At 46.5% G+C, this 19,373-nt stretch overlaps 3 protein-coding genes across 4 annotated transcripts in view; 1 reads left to right on the top strand and 2 right to left on the bottom strand.

Moving 5' to 3' along the window:
• Nucleotides 1–854, bottom strand: part of LOC135805529 (glycerol-3-phosphate acyltransferase 1, mitochondrial-like) — a 24,510-nt gene extending 23,656 nt beyond the window's left edge. For both annotated transcript variants that reach the window (XM_065319574.1, XM_065319575.1), the window contains exon 1: nucleotides 308–854. In XM_065319574.1, the coding sequence (XP_065175646.1) occupies nucleotides 308–508 (201 nt within the window). In that variant the 5' untranslated portion in view covers nucleotides 509–854. The remainder of the gene's footprint in view (nucleotides 1–307) is intronic.
• A 197-nt stretch (nucleotides 855–1,051) lies between these two features.
• On the top strand, nucleotides 1,052–10,184 carry LOC135805526 (N-acylglucosamine 2-epimerase-like). The gene is made up of 9 exons (XM_065319573.1): nucleotides 1,052–1,447; nucleotides 1,940–2,015; nucleotides 6,090–6,165; nucleotides 6,802–6,986; nucleotides 7,458–7,673; nucleotides 8,193–8,359; nucleotides 8,522–8,744; nucleotides 9,020–9,107; nucleotides 9,637–10,184. The coding sequence occupies exons 1-9, from the start codon at nucleotides 1,329–1,331 to the stop codon at nucleotides 9,702–9,704; spliced, it is 1,218 nt and encodes a 405-aa protein (XP_065175645.1). The 5' UTR covers nucleotides 1,052–1,328; the 3' UTR covers nucleotides 9,705–10,184.
• A 337-nt stretch (nucleotides 10,185–10,521) lies between these two features.
• LOC135805525 (superkiller complex protein 8-like) lies at nucleotides 10,522–19,293 on the bottom strand. Its single transcript, XM_065319572.1, has 11 exons — nucleotides 19,004–19,293; nucleotides 18,891–18,918; nucleotides 18,175–18,280; nucleotides 17,679–17,764; nucleotides 17,171–17,257; nucleotides 13,961–14,109; nucleotides 13,140–13,233; nucleotides 12,794–12,887; nucleotides 11,750–11,842; nucleotides 11,271–11,349; nucleotides 10,522–11,127 (listed from the first exon to the last, which is right to left on the bottom strand). The coding sequence occupies exons 1-11, from the start codon at nucleotides 19,004–19,006 to the stop codon at nucleotides 11,035–11,037; spliced, it is 912 nt and encodes a 303-aa protein (XP_065175644.1). The 5' UTR covers nucleotides 19,007–19,293; the 3' UTR covers nucleotides 10,522–11,034.
• Nucleotides 19,294–19,373: the final 80 nt, after the last annotated feature.

Raw genomic sequence — 19,373 nt, 5'->3', positions numbered from 1 at the left:
GGCAACTCTTCCACATTATCACCACTAAAGCCTGTTTTCGCCATACTGGTATGTGATCTATTTTCTATTAAACCAAAAAAACATGCCGAAATTAAAATTACCCTTGTGGCTTATACCGGTACCGAATATCCATTTCCATGCAAACAAATAGAAACTGAAATGTGACAATTTGCCTCCAATAGGGGGCTGGGACATACCCCAGTTTGTCTCTGACACCAGAAAATACGGCACCAATCACAACCCTAAAAATGATGTAAATAGTTATTACATTCCACAGATCACCAGCAACAAACTCATACATGCTTACATTTCGTCTCCTAGGCTTGCTTTGTCTCATTTTTCGCTCAACACGACCTGCACTAACGTCATGGTCAGCGAAAGCGTTTTCCCATGCATTGGATCTTCCAGTGTTGTGCGTCGCGCGAACGCGGTCCTCCAGACTAGGAGCTTTTTTCTCCCACTTGCTATACACATCATTTATACGACGATTGGATTCCTCGTCATCCATTATTCATGTACTACTAGCTGGTAGAATAGTAATCAGGTACTTGGTAGCTGCGTGATCATGCACAAGTACCACTAGTCTTATGTAGAGCTGTACAGCTTGTACGTCTTGTTCAAGGATATCCGGATGAAAGATAGCTTCGCAACACGAGCAGTCAAAACACCTGCCTCTACTGTAATATTATGTGAACAGCATGCACCGATGAATGAAAAACTCTAACTCAAAGGCGACAACAAAAAGGTCTCAAAAACCTACACGTTGTCCAAAGAGCAACATTGCAGATGCTGAAAGACAATTCTACTAAGAGCTAGAGGTATGCTTCAGCAAACAATTTTGTGAACACTTTTCAAAACATGAAAATTATTTCGAAAGTCACAAAAGTTGTTGTTCTGCATCGCCATATCGCGCGATCGCGTCACCATGGAATTCGCATGAATCATGTGTTCTACCCGTATACGGTACGGTACGGGGACGCTTGGGACGCGTTGTACATTTTTCAAAAAGCTACAAATCAATGCCTACATTTTGTAGGCTCCTTTGACACTTTCTCCGACTAGACTGTCACGTCCAAATCAGAGAGCACCCAGGCCAGTCTGACCTCTCCCTGGTCCTAATAATAGCCTTCGCCGCCTAGACAGCCTAATTATTTTCTGAAATGACGGGAGAACATGTGTGTCATCAAATCAGCTCAGGATCTAGGACAGGTGTTGGTACCGTTACTGTGTTTTGATCGACAATCTCGTGAAACACAAAATTGTTTGCAGTGGTTGTCATTGAAGGAACATTTTGCTGGCACACCAACTGTAGCAGGTCGATCCGGATCATGGCAGACTCCGGCAATCCATCTAACGAGGAGTTGAAGTCCGTTAGGGACGCATTTCTAAAGGAATTGGATAGTGGGATGAAGTTCTGGACGAAGCACTCTCACGATGAACAATATGGGTAAACAAGACTTACTGAAGACTGGTTATGAATTTATGATTCTTTTCAATCCTTACCTTTGTCAAGCTTTGAACAAGTTGAAGGCAATGAAAATAATCACTGAGAGCAAATATATTACAGTACCGGTATGTCATTTCATTGAGTAGGAGTGTCACTGGGCTAGTGGCATAGTCATTGTTTTGAAGCCACACGTTTTCATGGTGATGGGAAATTACCCCCTACCGGTATACCGTTCATCGGACAGTTATGCGGAGATAGAGGGGGGAGCAGTAGGATATAGTGACATCATATGCCTGATATGAGTGTACTAGTACTATAGTACTGGCTGGTTGGGTAGTGCTGAATCATGTCTTCACATATGTGCGTGTGTGTGTCTGTGTCTGTGTGTCTGTGCATGTGTATGTGTGTGTGTGTGTACATGGTACATGGTTTGTGTATGTGTGCGTGTGTGTGTGTGTGTACATGTTACTGTCCTATTTCCATCTACGGTAGAGGTTTCCTCATGTGTCTGGCTGAAGATGGCGAAGTGTATGACACTCACAAGTATGGATGGATGCAATGCCGCCAGGTTAGCACAAGAAGAAAGGATTGAGAGCAATGGCCACACATTCATTGGTTTGTGCCACTGGTGACACATCCCCTGTTTAGAACCGCTGGCCAACCACTCCTATTTAGGACCGCTTACCATACACCCGCTGTTTAGGACCAGAGTACATTTTAAATTTGTAATACAGAACATGATTGTACTCAGGGGGTGATTATATGTGCAGCTCCAGCCCGGGCTGGTCGACAGGCGGGCCAGCCTGCCTGCAACGGGATCTCGGGGTTGTACACAAATCCACACAAAACCTGTTGTGCGTTTATATGTCAAGCGGGCTGGCCCGGCGAGGCAGGATCCCGCCCCGAGGCACCCGGGATCCCGGCTAGGCGGGCCAGAAAAAGCACATATAAACAGACCAGCCCGGGCCAGAGTTGTATTATTATGGTGTCGACACTGCGTTCATACTACAAAATAGGTACTTTTACCTTTTGAGGGAAGTTATAAAGAGGATTCCCACTATTGTCTTGAAAATCTATGAAGCTTTTTGTACAGCAACAAGAAAGACGTGTCATGAGCACTGTTTATTTGTCGACATGCATGATTGTATTTTACAATGGAAGGGATACTACTTGCAAAATGCTTTGATATGGACAACTAAAAATGTGAAAAACAGGAAAAAGAAACGAGGTGATACAACACACCAAGCATGTGCCATAGCGCGAAAAGAAAGCAGCAGAAGATTACATTGTGTGAGAAAAAAAGTTTTTAGGTTTATAACCTGAGTATGGCTTGCAGCCCTGCGTTTCAGCCCGGGGCAGCACACTACAGTCGTAGTGTGTTCGTTGCATACTCACAACGGGCTGGCGTGTGCTCAGCGCATATAAACTCACTGCGAGCTGGCGACCAGCCCGGCCGTGCACATGTAAACCCTCTCGGCGGGCTGGCCCGCTCGCTCCAGCCCGCCGAGAGTTGCACATATAATAGGCCCCTAACATTCCTTGTGCATGTAGCGCATAGTAGCTTGCTACTTTTAACTTTTCATGTCAACAAATTTACATTATTTTACTTTCTTTGTGTGTTGCTGTGGTCCTGTACAATACGTGGTGTTTTGGTTTGTTCTGCTCCTTGCACTGACACCTTGCACTGACACCTTGCACTGACACCTTGCACTGACACCTTGCACTGACACCTTGCACTGACACCTTGCACTGACACCTTGCACTGACACCTTGCACTGACACCTTGCACTGACACCTTGCACTGACACCTTGCACTGACACCTTGCACTGACACCTTGCACTGACACCTTGCACTGACACCTTGCACTGACACCTTGCACTGACACCTTGCACTGACACCTTGCACTGACACCTTGCACTGACACCTTGCACTGACACCTTGCACTGACACCTTGCACTGACACCTTGCACTGACACCTTGCACTGACACCTTGCACTGACACCTTGCACTGACACCTTGCACTGACACCTTGCACTGACACCTTGCACTGACACCTTGCACTGACACCTTGCACTGACACCTTGCACTGACACCTTGCACTGACACCTTGCACTGACACCTTGCACTGACACCTTGCACTGACACCTTGCACTGACACCTTGCACTGACACCTTGCACTGACACCTTGCACTGACACCTTGCACTGACACCTTGCACTGACACCTTGCACTGACACCTTGCACTGACACCTTGCACTGACACCTTGCACTGACACCTTGCACTGACACCTTGCACTGACACCTTGCACTGACACCTTGCACTGACACCTTGCACTGACACCTTGCACTGACACCTTGCACTGACACCTTGCACTGACACCTTGCACTGACACCTTGCACTGACACCTTGCACTGACACCTTGCACTGACACCTTGCACTGACACCTTGCACTGACACCTTGCACTGACACCTTGCACTGACACCTTGCACTGACACCTTGCACTGACACCTTGCACTGACACCTTGCACTGACACCTTGCACTGACACCTTGCACTGACACCTTGCACTGACACCTTGCACTGACACCTTGCACTGACACCTTGCACTGACACCTTGCACTGACACCTTGCACTGACACCTTGCACTGACACCTTGCACTGACACCTTGCACTGACACCTTGCACTGACACCTTGCACTGACACCTTGCACTGACACCTTGCACTGACACCTTGCACTGACACCTTGCACTGACACCTTGCACTGACACCTTGCACTGACACCTTGCACTGACACCTTGCACTGACACCTTGCACTGACACCTTGCACTGACACCTTGCACTGACACCTTGCACTGACACCTTGCACTGACACCTTGCACTGACACCTTGCACTGACACCTTGCACTGACACCTTGCACTGACACCTTGCACTGACACCTTGCACTGACACCTTGCACTGACACCTTGCACTGACACCTTGCACTGACACCTTGCACTGACACCTTGCACTGACACCTTGCACTGACACCTTGCACTGACACCTTGCACTGACACCTTGCACTGACACCTTGCACTGACACCTTGCACTGACACCTTGCACTGACACCTTGCACTGACACCTTGCACTGACACCTTGCACTGACACCTTGCACTGACACCTTGCACTGACACCTTGCACTGACACCTTGCACTGACACCTTGCACTGACACCTTGCACTGACACCTTGCACTGACACCTTGCACTGACACCTTGCACTGACACCTTGCACTGACACCTTGCACTGACACCTTGCACTGACACCTTGCACTGACACCTTGCACTGACACCTTGCACTGACACCTTGCACTGACACCTTGCACTGACACCTTGCACTGACACCTTGCACTGACACCTTGCACTGACACCTTGCACTGACACCTTGCACTGACACCTTGCACTGACACCTTGCACTGACACCTTGCACTGACACCTTGCACTGACACCTTGCACTGACACCTTGCACTGACACCTTGCACTGACACCTTGCACTGACACCTTGCACTGACACCTTGCACTGACACCTTGCACTGACACCTTGCACTGACACCTTGCACTGACACCTTGCACTGACACCTTGCACTGACACCTTGCACTGACACCTTGCACTGACACCTTGCACTGACACCTTGCACTGACACCTTGCACTGACACCTTGCACTGACACCTTGCACTGACACCTTGCACTGACACCTTGCACTGACACCTTGCACTGACACCTTGCACTGACACCTTGCACTGACACCTTGCACTGACACCTTGCACTGACACCTTGCACTGACACCTTGCACTGACACCTTGCACTGACACCTTGCACTGACACCTTGCACTGACACCTTGCACTGACACCTTGCACTGACACCTTGCACTGACACCTTGCACTGACACCTTGCACTGACACCTTGCACTGACACCTTGCACTGACACCTTGCACTGACACCTTGCACTGACACCTTGCACTGACACCTTGCACTGACACCTTGCACTGACACCTTGCACTGACACCTTGCACTGACACCTTGCACTGACACCTTGCACTGACACCTTGCACTGACACCTTGCACTGACACCTTGCACTGACACCTTGCACTGACACCTTGCACTGACACCTTGCACTGACACCTTGCACTGACACCTTGCACTGACACCTTGCACTGACACCTTGCACTGACACCTTGCACTGACACCTTGCACTGACACCTTGCACTGACACCTTGCACTGACACCTTGCACTGACACCTTGCACTGACACCTTGCACTGACACCTTGCACTGACACCTTGCACTGACACCTTGCACTGACACCTTGCACTGACACCTTGCACTGACACCTTGCACTGACACCTTGCACTGACACCTTGCACTGACACCTTGCACTGACACCTTGCACTGACACCTTGCACTGACACCTTGCACTGACACCTTGCACTGACACCTTGCACTGACACCTTGCACTGACACCTTGCACTGACACCTTGCACTGACACCTTGCACTGACACCTTGCACTGACACCTTGCACTGACACCTTGCACTGACACCTTGCACTGACACCTTGCACTGACACCTTGCACTGACACCTTGCACTGACACCTTGCACTGACAGGTGTGGATGTACACCTATCTGTACCAGCACTTCGAGAAGTTCAGAACGCCGGAAATCCTCGATGCCGCCAAGAAGGGTAGGTTTGAATTTTCTGAGTTGTGCATTGCCGTTGTGTTCTAACACATGTGGTGATGACTAAGGTGGGTGTCCAGTAGTGATGGCACTGATATTTGGTTAGTCAAATGTATTCGATCTATATACAGTGCTTCAAGAGTGTTTGAATAGGAAATTTCGAATTTGAAGGTGCAAAATATCACTAGAACCAGTGCAAAATGTCACTAGAACCAGTGCATGAACGTGCTAAGACTTGCTCAGATGGCGGCAGTGATTCAATGAGCACAGCTGTGAAGGTAATCAATCACTGATCATGGTGACCTATGCCTGGGCAATGGCAGGGGAGAGCAGCTGAGCTATGCCATTGTGGAGAATAAGAAACGGCTTTGCAAAGCACAAGTTCCGTTGCCGAAAGGCTGATCTGCTAGATATGGAGAAAATAGACGTATTCGTTTGTTTGTTGAATTGGTGTTTGGACAAATAAATGAAATAATCATTTCGCAACTCATGGTTCATTACATCATTTTTGTCCAGGCAAAATATTGTGTTCTTTTCTGTACATGTATCTACTTTCATGAGCATATGCAAACCGAGAACAAAACATGATAGAGACAGACATGGCTGGTTTTAATTTATCCCTTCTCCTTTTTTTCTCCAGGCCTGCAGTTTATTCGCGAGCATTTGCCAATGCGCCACCTGGAGGGGCGTGCGCAGAAGCGCTGCTACTTTGCCGTAACACGCGAGGGCAAGCCGTACCGTGTGCAGCGCAAGCCGTTCACCGAGTGCTTCTTCGCCATGGCGCTATGGGGCATGTACGAGATTACAGACGAAGAAGCATTGAAGGTACGTGCTGAGCGTTTTGTTCTTGTGCCGCGCTGCATTATGTTGCTGTTGTGAGGAACACAGCATCTGCACGGGAAAACTGTGCAGATCAGCGACAGGTACAACCAAATCTCTTCTCTGTTGTTACTTAGAGTGTCCTGTGAAAACACTCCTCAGACAGCAGTTGTCTTCTGAGTGTTTTGACAGGAAACTCGAAGTGACGGCAGAGAAGAGACTTGGCTGTACCGTTGCCGTACTGTATTGCTGGCTCTGTCCACAGGCCACTGGGCACAGGGCACAGGCCACTTGGCACTGAGCACAGGCCACTGGGCACAGGCCACTGGGCACAGGCCACTGGGCACTGGGTACTGTACACAGCCTGAGGGTACATAACGTTAGACACCGGTCAACATGAATACTCCCGTCTATTAATTTATAGGCTTTCTCTGAAATTATCATGTCAGCTGTATTGATTATCGTTGGTGTTGACAGGACCAGGCCATGGCCGAGCTGGAGGCGTATGCATATTGGGCCAGGGAAGATGCCAGCGATCTCGGCGCACCTGTGCTGGAGGGTCAGCCATCCGTCTCCATGCTGAACCGGCCCATGATGCTACTCAACCTAATTCTGCTCATGGTAAAGCCAGACAGCGAATTCTTTGCCCGTCACGCTACCTGGTGTATCGAGCGCATTCTCAAACATAGTCAGGTGAGACCGACCGCTCAGTTTGTATACTCTATCCGGTGACATTATGCTGATGTTTCAGTCAATGATGTAATTAGTTCGTATGCATACAGTCAACTTCGCTTGTAACGACACTCGGCGGGGCATCAAAAAGGTGTCCTTATTCGCGAAGTGTCGTTATACCCGAAGTCTCATTATATGTATTACAGTGGGATGGGACTTTGCTCTGGGCATGGAAATTCTGTCGTCATTCGCGAATTGTCGTTATACCCGCAGTCGTTATTAGCGAAGTTGACTGTATATGAATATTACTTTATAAACAGTGATATCTGTGGATGGAACGGATGAGTTGGCATGTGGAGCTGCTTTCCTCAACACTCACACACACCCATGGATCATTCGACCATAGTGTTTTTTGCGAGGTACATGTAGTTGATGCCACAGCATTCAGGTATACTTGATTGCCATTCCTTGCTGTTGCCGCAGGTCACAAACCAGTAGTACCCACACAGACTGTGGTCTGCTAAATTTCTGGTTTCGTAGGGTGGATACATCTTGGAGATACTGGGACTGGATGACAAGCCGCTGGAAGGCAGTGAAGGACGACACCTCAATCCTGGCCATGCCATGGAGGCCAGCTGGTTTCTGATGGAGTACTGGCGCAAGTTTGACTCGGGAAACTCTAAACTCCTGCAGACCGCCATTGACGAGTGAGTGCTAAGTAAAGTTAAGAAACTGCTAATCATGTCCAAGATGCTTGATTTCTGTGTAATATTGGATGACCGTTTTTATGTGCACTGAATGGACCCTGCAAGGCCTTGCCCAGTTGCTTGCTTAACATTTTGATTGCTGTTGCTGCTGCTGCTCTGCAGATTCCTAACTCGACCGTTAGAGTACGGATGGGACGAGAAGTTCGGTGGCGTGTTCATGTTCCTGGACCGTGACGGCTACCCGCCCGTTCACCTCGAGTGGGACATGAAGCTCTGGTGGCCGCACTGCGAAGGCATGATAGCGTGTCTGATGGCCTACCAGCACACCGGAGATGCGAAGCACTGGAAAGCGTTCCGTCAGCTCTACGACTACTCCTTCAAACATGTGAGCACGTGAAGGCATCTGTTGTGTAGTGACTCCCACCGTAACAGTTAGGTTATGTGTGTTTGAATGCAACTGCTTACAGTCGGTAGTTCACAGCCACCTGCTGTGCATGTCAGCATGCTACATGTACAGTTTTCTTGGCTTTGTGCGAAAACCCTCTTGTACTCTGTGGTGTCTCATGTTAGGTATCAAATCATGCCTTCCTATTGTTCCTACACTGATCCTATGCCCCGTGTCTTAGGCCCCATCCGTGTCTTGCTCTGCTTTCTCCATAGTACCCTGATGCTAAACACGGCGAATGGTTTGGCTACGTGAATCGGCAAGGTGAAATATCACAAACCCTCAAGGCAGGTCCTTACAAAGGTGAGAGAGAGTGTACCATAATTATGTCTACGTTGTAGCCGGCAATTTTGCGATTTTCTGTACGTAGTTCGCAGGGGAGCACAAAATCAAATTTCCAGACTGAAAATACGGTACATATAGATGCTACGATGAAAAACCAAAGTCGATATAGGCCAAACACTTCATGTCTAAGTTGTGAAACATGTCTGTAGCTGCCTTTGATTCTTTGCTGGGTTTTTCCTGGCCACTAACGTTGCATCACCACGGGGCAGCCTATTGTGTGTGAAATTCTGTCTCATTTGAATCCACAATTCAACTATTATGATCATGGTTTTGACCAGGAGTCGTAAAATACCTGGTACACTACGACGCCCTAGTTTCGACAACATGGGCCATGGTCAACTACCTTTTAAATTCACCACTGCTACCCAGTACCTGGGCATTTTAAAATAAGACGTTATCAGTGGGTTTCTGATTAGGCTCTCCCTGACACCTTTCTTTTTTGTTGCTTTTTGTTCTACTGTTTATTCCTGGTTCTTGTTGCGTGCAGGCTGCTTTCACACTGTGCGGTGCTGGGCATTGTGCAGTGAGCTAGTTGACAGTATTCTCAAGAAGTAACGGATGGCTGGACACGGTTTCTGGCCAAATTGTTACCTAAGAATTATTTGCTTTCTTTTGTGAGAAAACCAATTTTAAAAGTGCTACTGTAGGTAGGTAGGTAGTCACGTTGAATTTTGACAACAACAAGAAACAGGGTGATAACCCTGGGCTGATAGCCAAACTACTAATTATTAGCACCCATCCATCACTAGCTCTTTATAGCTCATTTTAATCTTCTTCTTCTTTTTTTACTATGTGTAGCAGTGCTTGCCAATAGGAGTCGGTATATCCATACCATCAGTCTTCGTGAAAGTACACATAGGTATTACTATTAGGGAGTTTGGAAATTTGTTGTGCGATTTTTCATCATTTTTAAAAGTTCTTTTACCGCCCTCGAAATCGATCAGCTTCATGGTCACTTTCATAAGTTGTTTTTCATCCTTCCTGCTGACTTTCCTCAAACGGTCCAGAAATAAAAACATCAACTGCAGGAAAGGATCTGGTTGTTGCCGTCCGGCCTCACTAGTGTACTATTGGGCACATGCACAGCATTGACTGGATTGTACTTGTGCGGCGTGCAAGCTAACATTTTTGGGGTAGGGGAAGCATGCACCTGTTCTGCCTCCATGCAGGAAGGTTGTGGACCACCACTTGTATCCATGATTTCAGCTACCCACCACCAGCCAGTGCATTTAACTCGCAGAATAGCGTATTTCCAGAGAAAATGTTTGGATAGTTTGAGCCACTTTCAAAATTTTAAATCAGATACGTCAATGGCCGAAGCAGCCAAACTGGGTGACACAGCCCTGCCACTACAAACACAATGGACACCCAATGAATAGCCATTGCAGAACAGGACATTTTCTTCAGCATAGCCAGAAACAATAGAGAAAGCGATGAAATAAGCAAATATAAAAGTCAAAATGCCTAGTTGACAAAAGTAGTATGATTTTCATGTTTTGAAGGACCCATGCAATGCATGTACCTAAAGTTGAATTTAACAATGATAATTTCCACCAACAAAGAGAGTATGTACACAGATCAGGCTTCTTTCAACAAGAACAGAGAAGTTTAGTCAAGTGCTTCACTTGCTCTCATGATCATGGACGGGACAGCATGGGCCCAGGCAAGACCAACACAAGATAGGAGCTGTATGCGAGCGAGTGGCATGGTGCGTCTGTACGGGGTCTGTGCAGGATACTGTGCTGAGCAAGGCGGCGGAGAAGATGATGAAAGCCTGCACATCACTCCTTGCGCAGGACGCAGAGCAGAACAGAACACTGCCCAGCACGTGGAGGGGCCGAGCTAAGAATCACGCTCGTGAACAAACTCAGAGCGATGGTAGCGATCAGACCAATGGGCAATTGTACACAAGAGCTGACCGATCGTCAGACACCGAGACCAGCTTGTCGCCAGTATCATTGAAGGCAATACCCCATACCTAAAGAGAACGTACAAACACAACACCTGGTCACAGCATTGCACAGCAGCATTTCACCCACCCCTTCCTCATTGGAATGTAGCAAGTCACAACGTAAGGTGCAAATGGGACAAGCTAGAAGCAAAACAAGAACACACTCCTACCTGTTCTGAATGTTCCTGGAAGGTGTGCAAGCATTTCTTGGTGCTCATGTCCCAGATCTTCACTGTTTTGTCACTAGAGCTGAAGAAAGAAGCATAGTTACAGCACAACAGAAAAGAGTAAAGTTCGCACATCCGCGTTACCACTGGCTATACAATTGTGGTGAGAAACACAACCAAAGTTTCGTTCGTGCCAGGTCACCACCATGCCTGGTTATACCAGGGTGCCAGACACAGCGCCGAACAGTGAGGGTGAGGTCACGAGGTGGTAAGTCTCACAACCAATGCCCGACAAGGGGCGATCATGGTTGTATCTTTAAACTATTATTAGGAGATGCCCACACTAGAACACTGCCACTAGCCACGAGAACACACAACAAACTATGACAGCAAGAGAATTGTACCGGTCAAGAGGGTCTCGTAATTCAATTGTGCACCTGGCAGTATTCAGTGCATGCAGTAGTCACTACAATACCACTCACCTGGTAGCAAAGTGTAGGTTATCTGGATGAAACTGAACACCGAGTACCCAGGAACTGTGTGCTGAGATGGATGCGCTCAGCGTTGCATTTTGCCTGCACACACACACCACAACAAACAAAATCAAGTTCAGGATTTTTAACAGAAGTCCACAAACCCACACTGTCACAGAGGTCATGGCACATTCATGTTTGACTACAGAAAAAACGAGCTACGTATTACATGCTTATGTAACCAAACTCTATTGTTGCTTTCCCAATGATCTGATCACTATGGTGCATCTGCAAAAGTACTTGGGTTAGAGATACTCCGAATCAGATAATCTTGGCAAATGCAGCAAATGCAGCAAAGATCTGTTGTGCTAGCGTATTCCTCTGGAAAGCTGAAACTCAACTCAGCCACATGCACAAATTAGTTGATTTGCACTTGAATATAAGGCCACACCAAGTTATTTCTATGTTTCGCGTCACCCGCGCGCGTACCTTTTCGAATCCTTGACAAGAAAAAAAGAACCTAGACGAGCCAATCGATGGCTATTCTGGCGAACATTCTCTAGCCAGTATGGCAGATCAGAGGTTATCAGCTTCTCCATAATCTTGTATTCCAGGCTATGGTACGTAGAAGGTGAGAGAGATGAAAATTTCTATTTTTCCAACCCGTGCAGTAGGCCTAGGGCCTGCTCACCAAGCGAGCAGAGATTCCAGGTGTCAAGGACTTCGAGATTTTCCACGATTGTGATGGAGCGGGATCCCACTCGACTCATGTCAAAATGCAGAAGGAGCCATCCATGAAATCTCTTATTGTATCGCTCCAGCCCAGTCTGCCAGCTGTCCTGTGACGACTTGTCGTCGTTTTGGATAGACGTGACAGTTTAGTAGTGGTATTCTGTGTGCAACATGGCTCAGTACACATAGAATGGAGTTTTTTTTCTTCTGTTTTTTTTTTCTGTTTTTTTTCGCCCGCCCGCGTGCCTTTTCCAGAAAATATCCGACGCGAAACATAGAATTAACTTGGTGTGGCCTAAGCAGTATTCTGATCGGACATACACATCATAGAGTTTGACATATCCATCATCCGATGCAGTGGCTAGAGTCTTGGAGTCCGGAGAGAATGCAAGTGACCGCACTGACATAGAGTGTCCTGGAGAGGGAGAACAAGACAGTCATGTTGCAGGTCAAAACCAGGTGAAAGCCAATGTACACACACACATATGTTTGGACAACGTACAGTGACATCATGCGCAGGAAGACAGTGCTTGTTTCCAAAGCATATTCAAAATGTAGCATGTTCTCATGTTCAGTAGTCTTTGGAACTAGAACCCAAGGACAGGAGTTTGGCGAGAGGACTAACGTACATGTATTCAGAATCCCCAAAAGCTTAAAAAACCCTCACCGGACAGCGTGTGCAGCAAGCGTCCAGTACCCATGTCAAAGAGATTGACCTGGCCATCTACTGCACCCGATGCCAGCAAACGAGCATCAGGACTCTGCAGATCACACAACACAGCAAACAAGGAATGGATGGCATGAACGCGACTTTTTTTAGAAATCAAACTCCAGTTACCACTGTGCATGATATACAATGAGTGAATCTGAAGAAGGATTCTGGAATAGGATACACCAGATCTATGAAGTAACAATGTTCATTCCAGCACATTGCACGTCATGAGGACAATAGACACCCTTAGCAAACAACGGTAACGCTATTTTTTTTTACGGTACTCGTACCTTGATCACCCAAATACCGTTGAAGCTGCAGCGTAAAAACGTTATGGGGGCTGATTTATCGTTGTGACCAACGGTACATGTTTTGGCCAAATATTGCATAGTCCGTACGCATTTCACCTTTTATCGCGTATATGGTGACATGAATGGTTGTACAATATACCGCGCAAAATCAAAGCTATTCTCGTGGCAACAGCGTACTAAAAATAGCGTGCATCTTGCTAAAGGTCGAACCAAAATCACGGTATTTTCCCCCTTACGGTAATACCGTTACAAGTTACAACATAACGTTTTTCGCTAAGGGTGTCTAATATCAGGGAAAACCTGCTCTGTTGCACCAATGTAGGAACTGGGTTGTCTCAACCAGCAGGCGCACGCACACGTGACAGAATGTTTCAACGCTTACAAGCTCTATTGATGCCGACACAACAAGTTACAACAACATACTCGTACACAAGAGAGAAGACAGCAGGGTGACACTAAACTTACATAAGCCACACTCATAATGAACTTGCCGCGTGTATCAAGTGAAGTTTCCCGTTGACCGCTCTCTACACCAAACAAGTTGATATTGCCCGAATGACTGCCGCTGGCCAGAAAGCGGCCATCAGGAGAGAAAGCCAGGGTCCATAATTCCGCTGCATCAACAACAATAATTCACAGTGAGAGGTGTCAGGTAACCACAATGGACACGTGGAAGTACAGTCAAGCCTCATTAGGATGAACTTCACGGGACTGAACAAGTTTGCTTGTCTTACATTATCCAGAGTTACTAGAGAGGTTCTGCAAAACAAAAAATCGAACGAAGTTTCGCGACAGTCCTTGAGAAAGTGTGTACGAATTTTCGCACGAACTTTGCGTTCTGCACATTTTCGTAGTTCGCACGGGCCAATTGCACGTACGCCATGACCCGATCTCACGAAATTTCCTACGAAAGTTCATTTCGCGTTCCCTGGAAGTTTCGCGTCCAAAGTTGCGAAAGTTCGTGCGAAGTTTCGCACTTCATGACGTAGAGTGAAAGTTTGTACGCATTTTCGTTTTGCAGAACCTCTCTATTCTTATCCAGATCTGACAAAAAATTGATATGCATATCATACGGAGTGTATTTATGTGAAGGTACATGCTGTGGCACATGTAAAGTATTTATTCATAATCATAGCATAAGCCAGCAACAGGTAAGTGCAATTATGTACAATGAATTCATGACCACATATCCTCCGCCTTGCAACATGCTGTTAATTCGTTTTGCCGATACAGGAGGCCTCGATTATCGGAAAAAAAACTACAGCCAGCATACGCATGTGGACCGAAAGTTCGTACTACGCGCTGATTTTTGTTCAAATCACGCTTGAAATTAGTTCGTCTTCACGAAAGTTCGCCGTACAGGAGTTCGTCGTAAACGAATAATTTTGACTTGATATGATGCCTGGCCAATCATAGGATTGGCCCTAGTTCGTACTAATGGAAAGTTCGCCTTATCAGTGTTCGTCCAAACGAGGTTTGACTGTATGTCATATGCATACTGCCAAAGAGATATCAGTTGTACACGTGCGTGAGTTACAGCAATGGTGTTCACTTCCTACAGGTGTAGCTTTTCGTCGCAGGACGAGTCATTCAGGGATGAAAACGTTATGTGCTTATTAAAACACTCTCTTGGACAGCCTGGAACCTCTCTGTTTTATATGTGCTTATTATGAAGAAGAAGCACTGTCAATTAGCCTGGCCATAATAATACGCCTACCCCTGACATGCTTGCCTGCCTACTCGTGTGCACACATGTATTCTTGCCGGAAATGTCTACCTGTGTCGACAATAATTTTTCGTGGACTGATCTTCTTTTTTTTTAGTGTTTGCACACTCTTGGCTACTGCTGTGGCACTTTTGTATTTTCCGTGCTGCTGCGCTCTCTATGGCTGCATTAGCCGTATTAACTGTTGTACCCATATGCGCACATTCAATCCCTGGCTACACTTTGGAACTGTTTTCGTTGCCTATGTCCTCATCTCTCTTTGCTTTGTTTTCGCTGCCTGGGCTCCCATTTATGTTTGCTTGCTTGCTTGCTTGTATTGCTGAGGGAGCATATGCTGGTTTGTATTCGTGGGTCCCCATGGTGCATGGGCCACGCGTACTCATCCGGCGGATATGTGTGAATACAGTCTACTCGCGATAAGTCACGCACAGTGTCCTGGAATAGAAAATGCGCGACTTACCGCGAGTGCGCGACTTACATTATGCACCACGTCATGCATATGTACAGCCGTCATTTTTTCTTCTGCATATGGACATGTGTGCTGAACACGCGTACAAGCACTGAGCTGCATGCGCACGGTGCACTGTCTAGTCTGTAGTCTACACTGACTGTACACTGCTGCTGTACACGATAATGAAGGCATGATCGAGAAAGACAAGTAACGACGTTCCGTTACTTTTGCCGTTTTGGTAGGGATTTGACAAGACGCACTTCTGTTTCCGTCGTGTAAACACTTCGTTTCCCTTTGCTTGACGATGCCTTCTCATAAGAAAACGAAAGAACAGCGAACAGTGGCTGATCGACTGCGTTTGGTTCGTCTCTATCGTGAGAGTGGAAAAAATTCCGCTCGAAAATTTGCGAAGTTGAACAATGTTCCGGAGGCGATATTCCGCGGCTGGCTGAGGGATGCTGAAGCTGGCAAACTTGCCGATGCTAATCCGTCTGGTCCACAGTATCAAAATAATAAATTCTACTACTACTACTACTACTACTACTACAGGGAGTCTGCAACAGAAGTTCCCAGCTCGGGAAAATTGAGGAGTGGCTAGTGAAGTATATTTTGCTTCGAAGGGAGAAGTTTGTGACTGACAAACTTGGATTGTCGTGGGTGATCCTGAGGGAGAAGGCTCTCATACAATATGCACATAATAATTATATTCTTACCTTTACAGTATTCAAGCTCCATCATTGAAAACCACATCATTCGCAAATATTCACGAAATCCACGAAATCCACAAAATCCCGAAAAATAAAAAATTCTTGAGATGGGTGTCCTGGATGAAAAAATGCGTGACTTATCGCGAGTGCGTGACTTAAAAGTGCGTGACTTATCGCGAGTAGACTGTAATAATAATAATATTATGAAGACGTGTTCTGGGACGAGTCGACTTTCAGCATCTACATCTTCATCCCATATGGTCGAAGAGCCCATCCACACATAGAGTGTGGATGGGAGTCAACCTATTTTTGCACACATTTTCATGTAGAGATCAGCTTCACTGCATGCACCGTGGGCTGAGCCTGAACATTTCAGTTTGAAGAAAAACTGTTTTCCCCCAGTGACTCAACCCTGAGTGAGGGACTTTCCCTTGACCAGCATGCAGTTTCACCCCAGCATGCTCTGAGCTCGTGGGCGACATGATAAAACACCCAGTGAGCAATTTGAACAGCTTGGAATGAGTGAGAGTGAAATGGCTGGAGAGAGAATGTTCTCGCACATCCTGCTCTGGGACTATTGTGTGGCGCGGCCATAGTGTTGGATATGTGCAGTACTCAGTGGTAGCTTACTATGCTCTGCTAGCAAAAAGCTTTCCAGAATTATCAAGATTGTGAAAAGTGGGTTGATTATAACTAAAATCACGCCAGGACATATCGCATTTTCTGCACTAAAGGGTTAAAATTAAAAAGCCAAAAAATAATAAGCAAAGTGGTTTTGTAGATCAACTCACATGGTCCAGCATTGATAGCTTTAATCTGCTTTCCACTCTCCAAATCCCACAGTCTGATGAAGCAATCCAGTGAACTGCTAGCACAGACTACAGCAGCAGCACAAAGCACACAGCAACACGACGGTCATGAAGAGCGATGGAAAGAAGGGGGGGGGGGGGCAGTACTGGGCTACCATAAGTTGCCAATTCAAGAAAGACATTTCTGCACCAATCAGGAAGGCACATTTCAAACTGAATTTAGGGCTGCATGTATGCATATGACAATCAAATTCATTCCTATAACCACTCGCGGACAAACTGCACTGTTCTACTTCAGTAGTGGTGACGAGCATGTGGAGTGATCCTCTAAACACATTTGAGTATAATACCCAAATCATCACAGTGACTACTCTATAGCTTTATGAGATAATAATCATAATATCCCAAACTGGCAGAGAAAACAACTCATTGAAACACTCCCAACCAATGGCAAAATACAGTAGTGTTAGACGAATCACCCAGTACTTACCTGTTCCAGAATGATTGATGACGACCGACACAACACCTAGCTGATGCCCTTCACAGGAATGCCGCAGCACTAGGTCATTGCCTTTCCTACATGACACACAAACACACACACACACACACACGCACATACATAGATACACACATGCTAACACAATGATGAGTGCACATGTATGCACATGCACGACGCAGAACATACACGCCAGGCACTGTACAGCTTGACGAGCATTCATGCTAGATAGATACCATTTTCTATAGGTCGCGTCAAAACCAGTCAGATTGACTTTTCACATGCGCAGGAACACCACTACCCTCAAGGATAATGACAGATGCACAGGTGCATATCAGCTACCCGGCACCCTGGGGACTGGGTGCTGTTGGGTACATGGATAGTCTGGATAACTGAAGCAGCAAGCTACATATCCATCTTGTGTTCACACTTCAAAAGGACTGTAGAGCATGATTTTTCAAGTCCTGAAAACATTCAGTGAATCTCTTACCACTGCCAGCACTTGACTTTGTCATCCACTGATCCAGTCACGACATAGTCACAGTTGTCTCGTACACTCTTTTGCCAAGCTACACTCCATATGCTATCATTATGAGCTGCAAAGCACACGCCCAGGCACACAAACATCCATGAACATAAGCCTGGGCAACCGGGCAACCCTACTTGATGCATGGGGGCACAAGTGGTCACAGGGAGAGTGATCGCCACAGGTACCTCAAGAAAGACACATGTGCACAACTGGGGTGTGGCTTGGAGGGGTCTCGGGACGCACGCCGTTCCCAAAGAGCCAACCATACATTTACAACACTATCATTGACAACCCTAGTCATGTCACTCATGTATTCCATGTATTCCACGCCAACGACCCAGGTCCAAACGCCCAGGGTTTCCAAGCCACCTGGAAACCCCACATTATACATGTCTTAAACGATTCTGTCAGCTCATTGATACAAGGATCAATTGCCAACACACATCATGTTAGTGTCGTTGCTACTAGCACTTAAATCTGAGTACGACCCAATCTAAGAACGGGTTCAGATGTGCATCGCTGACGTGAATCCGGCAGCCAGAAAATAAATCTGAAAAGTATTGCTCTTTACGGCCACCGGGGACCTCAAATGCAGTGTGAGCGTGAGAGGGGGAAAGGACGTGTACATTGGGTGATACATGGTTTGGTTCATGAATTCGTGTGAAATTGCATATTACCTGCTTGCTTTTTAGACTCAACGCTGAACTGGAGAGGACAGATTTACACAACAGCGCAAACCAATCAATTCCAATTTCGACAATTCTTGAAGTAAAAAATTGCATATACATACCATTTCACCGCCTTAGACCACAGACAGATTTACAGCACGCCAAAGACTCGGCCTGAAGTTTTATTGTGCAACACAACGTAATTGATCTATTCAGCCACAATTTCTGTTTGTTCTTGGCTGTTCTTTTCGGGGAAAAAACTAGCAGTACACTACGTCTGTTCTCATCAGGAACACAATCATGTACAAGAAATCTGAATTGCAAAGCAACGCGGATCTAGAGCTCAAATAATTCAAACAAATGCATTTGTTGATACCAAAGTGAAGTAAACTCAAAATGTATACTGTCAGTACGGGATATGAATGTATGCAGTAGAAAAATTCAAGCTCCTCAAAAATGCATGTATTTTTCGAACCCGCTTTTTGTACTTTC

The sequence above is a fragment of the Sycon ciliatum genome, chromosome 1 (genome assembly GCF_964019385.1).
Source record: "Sycon ciliatum chromosome 1, ocSycCili1.1, whole genome shotgun sequence".
NCBI classification, from domain to species: Eukaryota; Metazoa; Porifera; class Calcarea; order Leucosolenida; family Sycettidae; genus Sycon; species Sycon ciliatum.
Note: the sequence above shows the minus strand (reverse complement) of the source record. Positions and strands in the feature narration are given on the sequence as shown.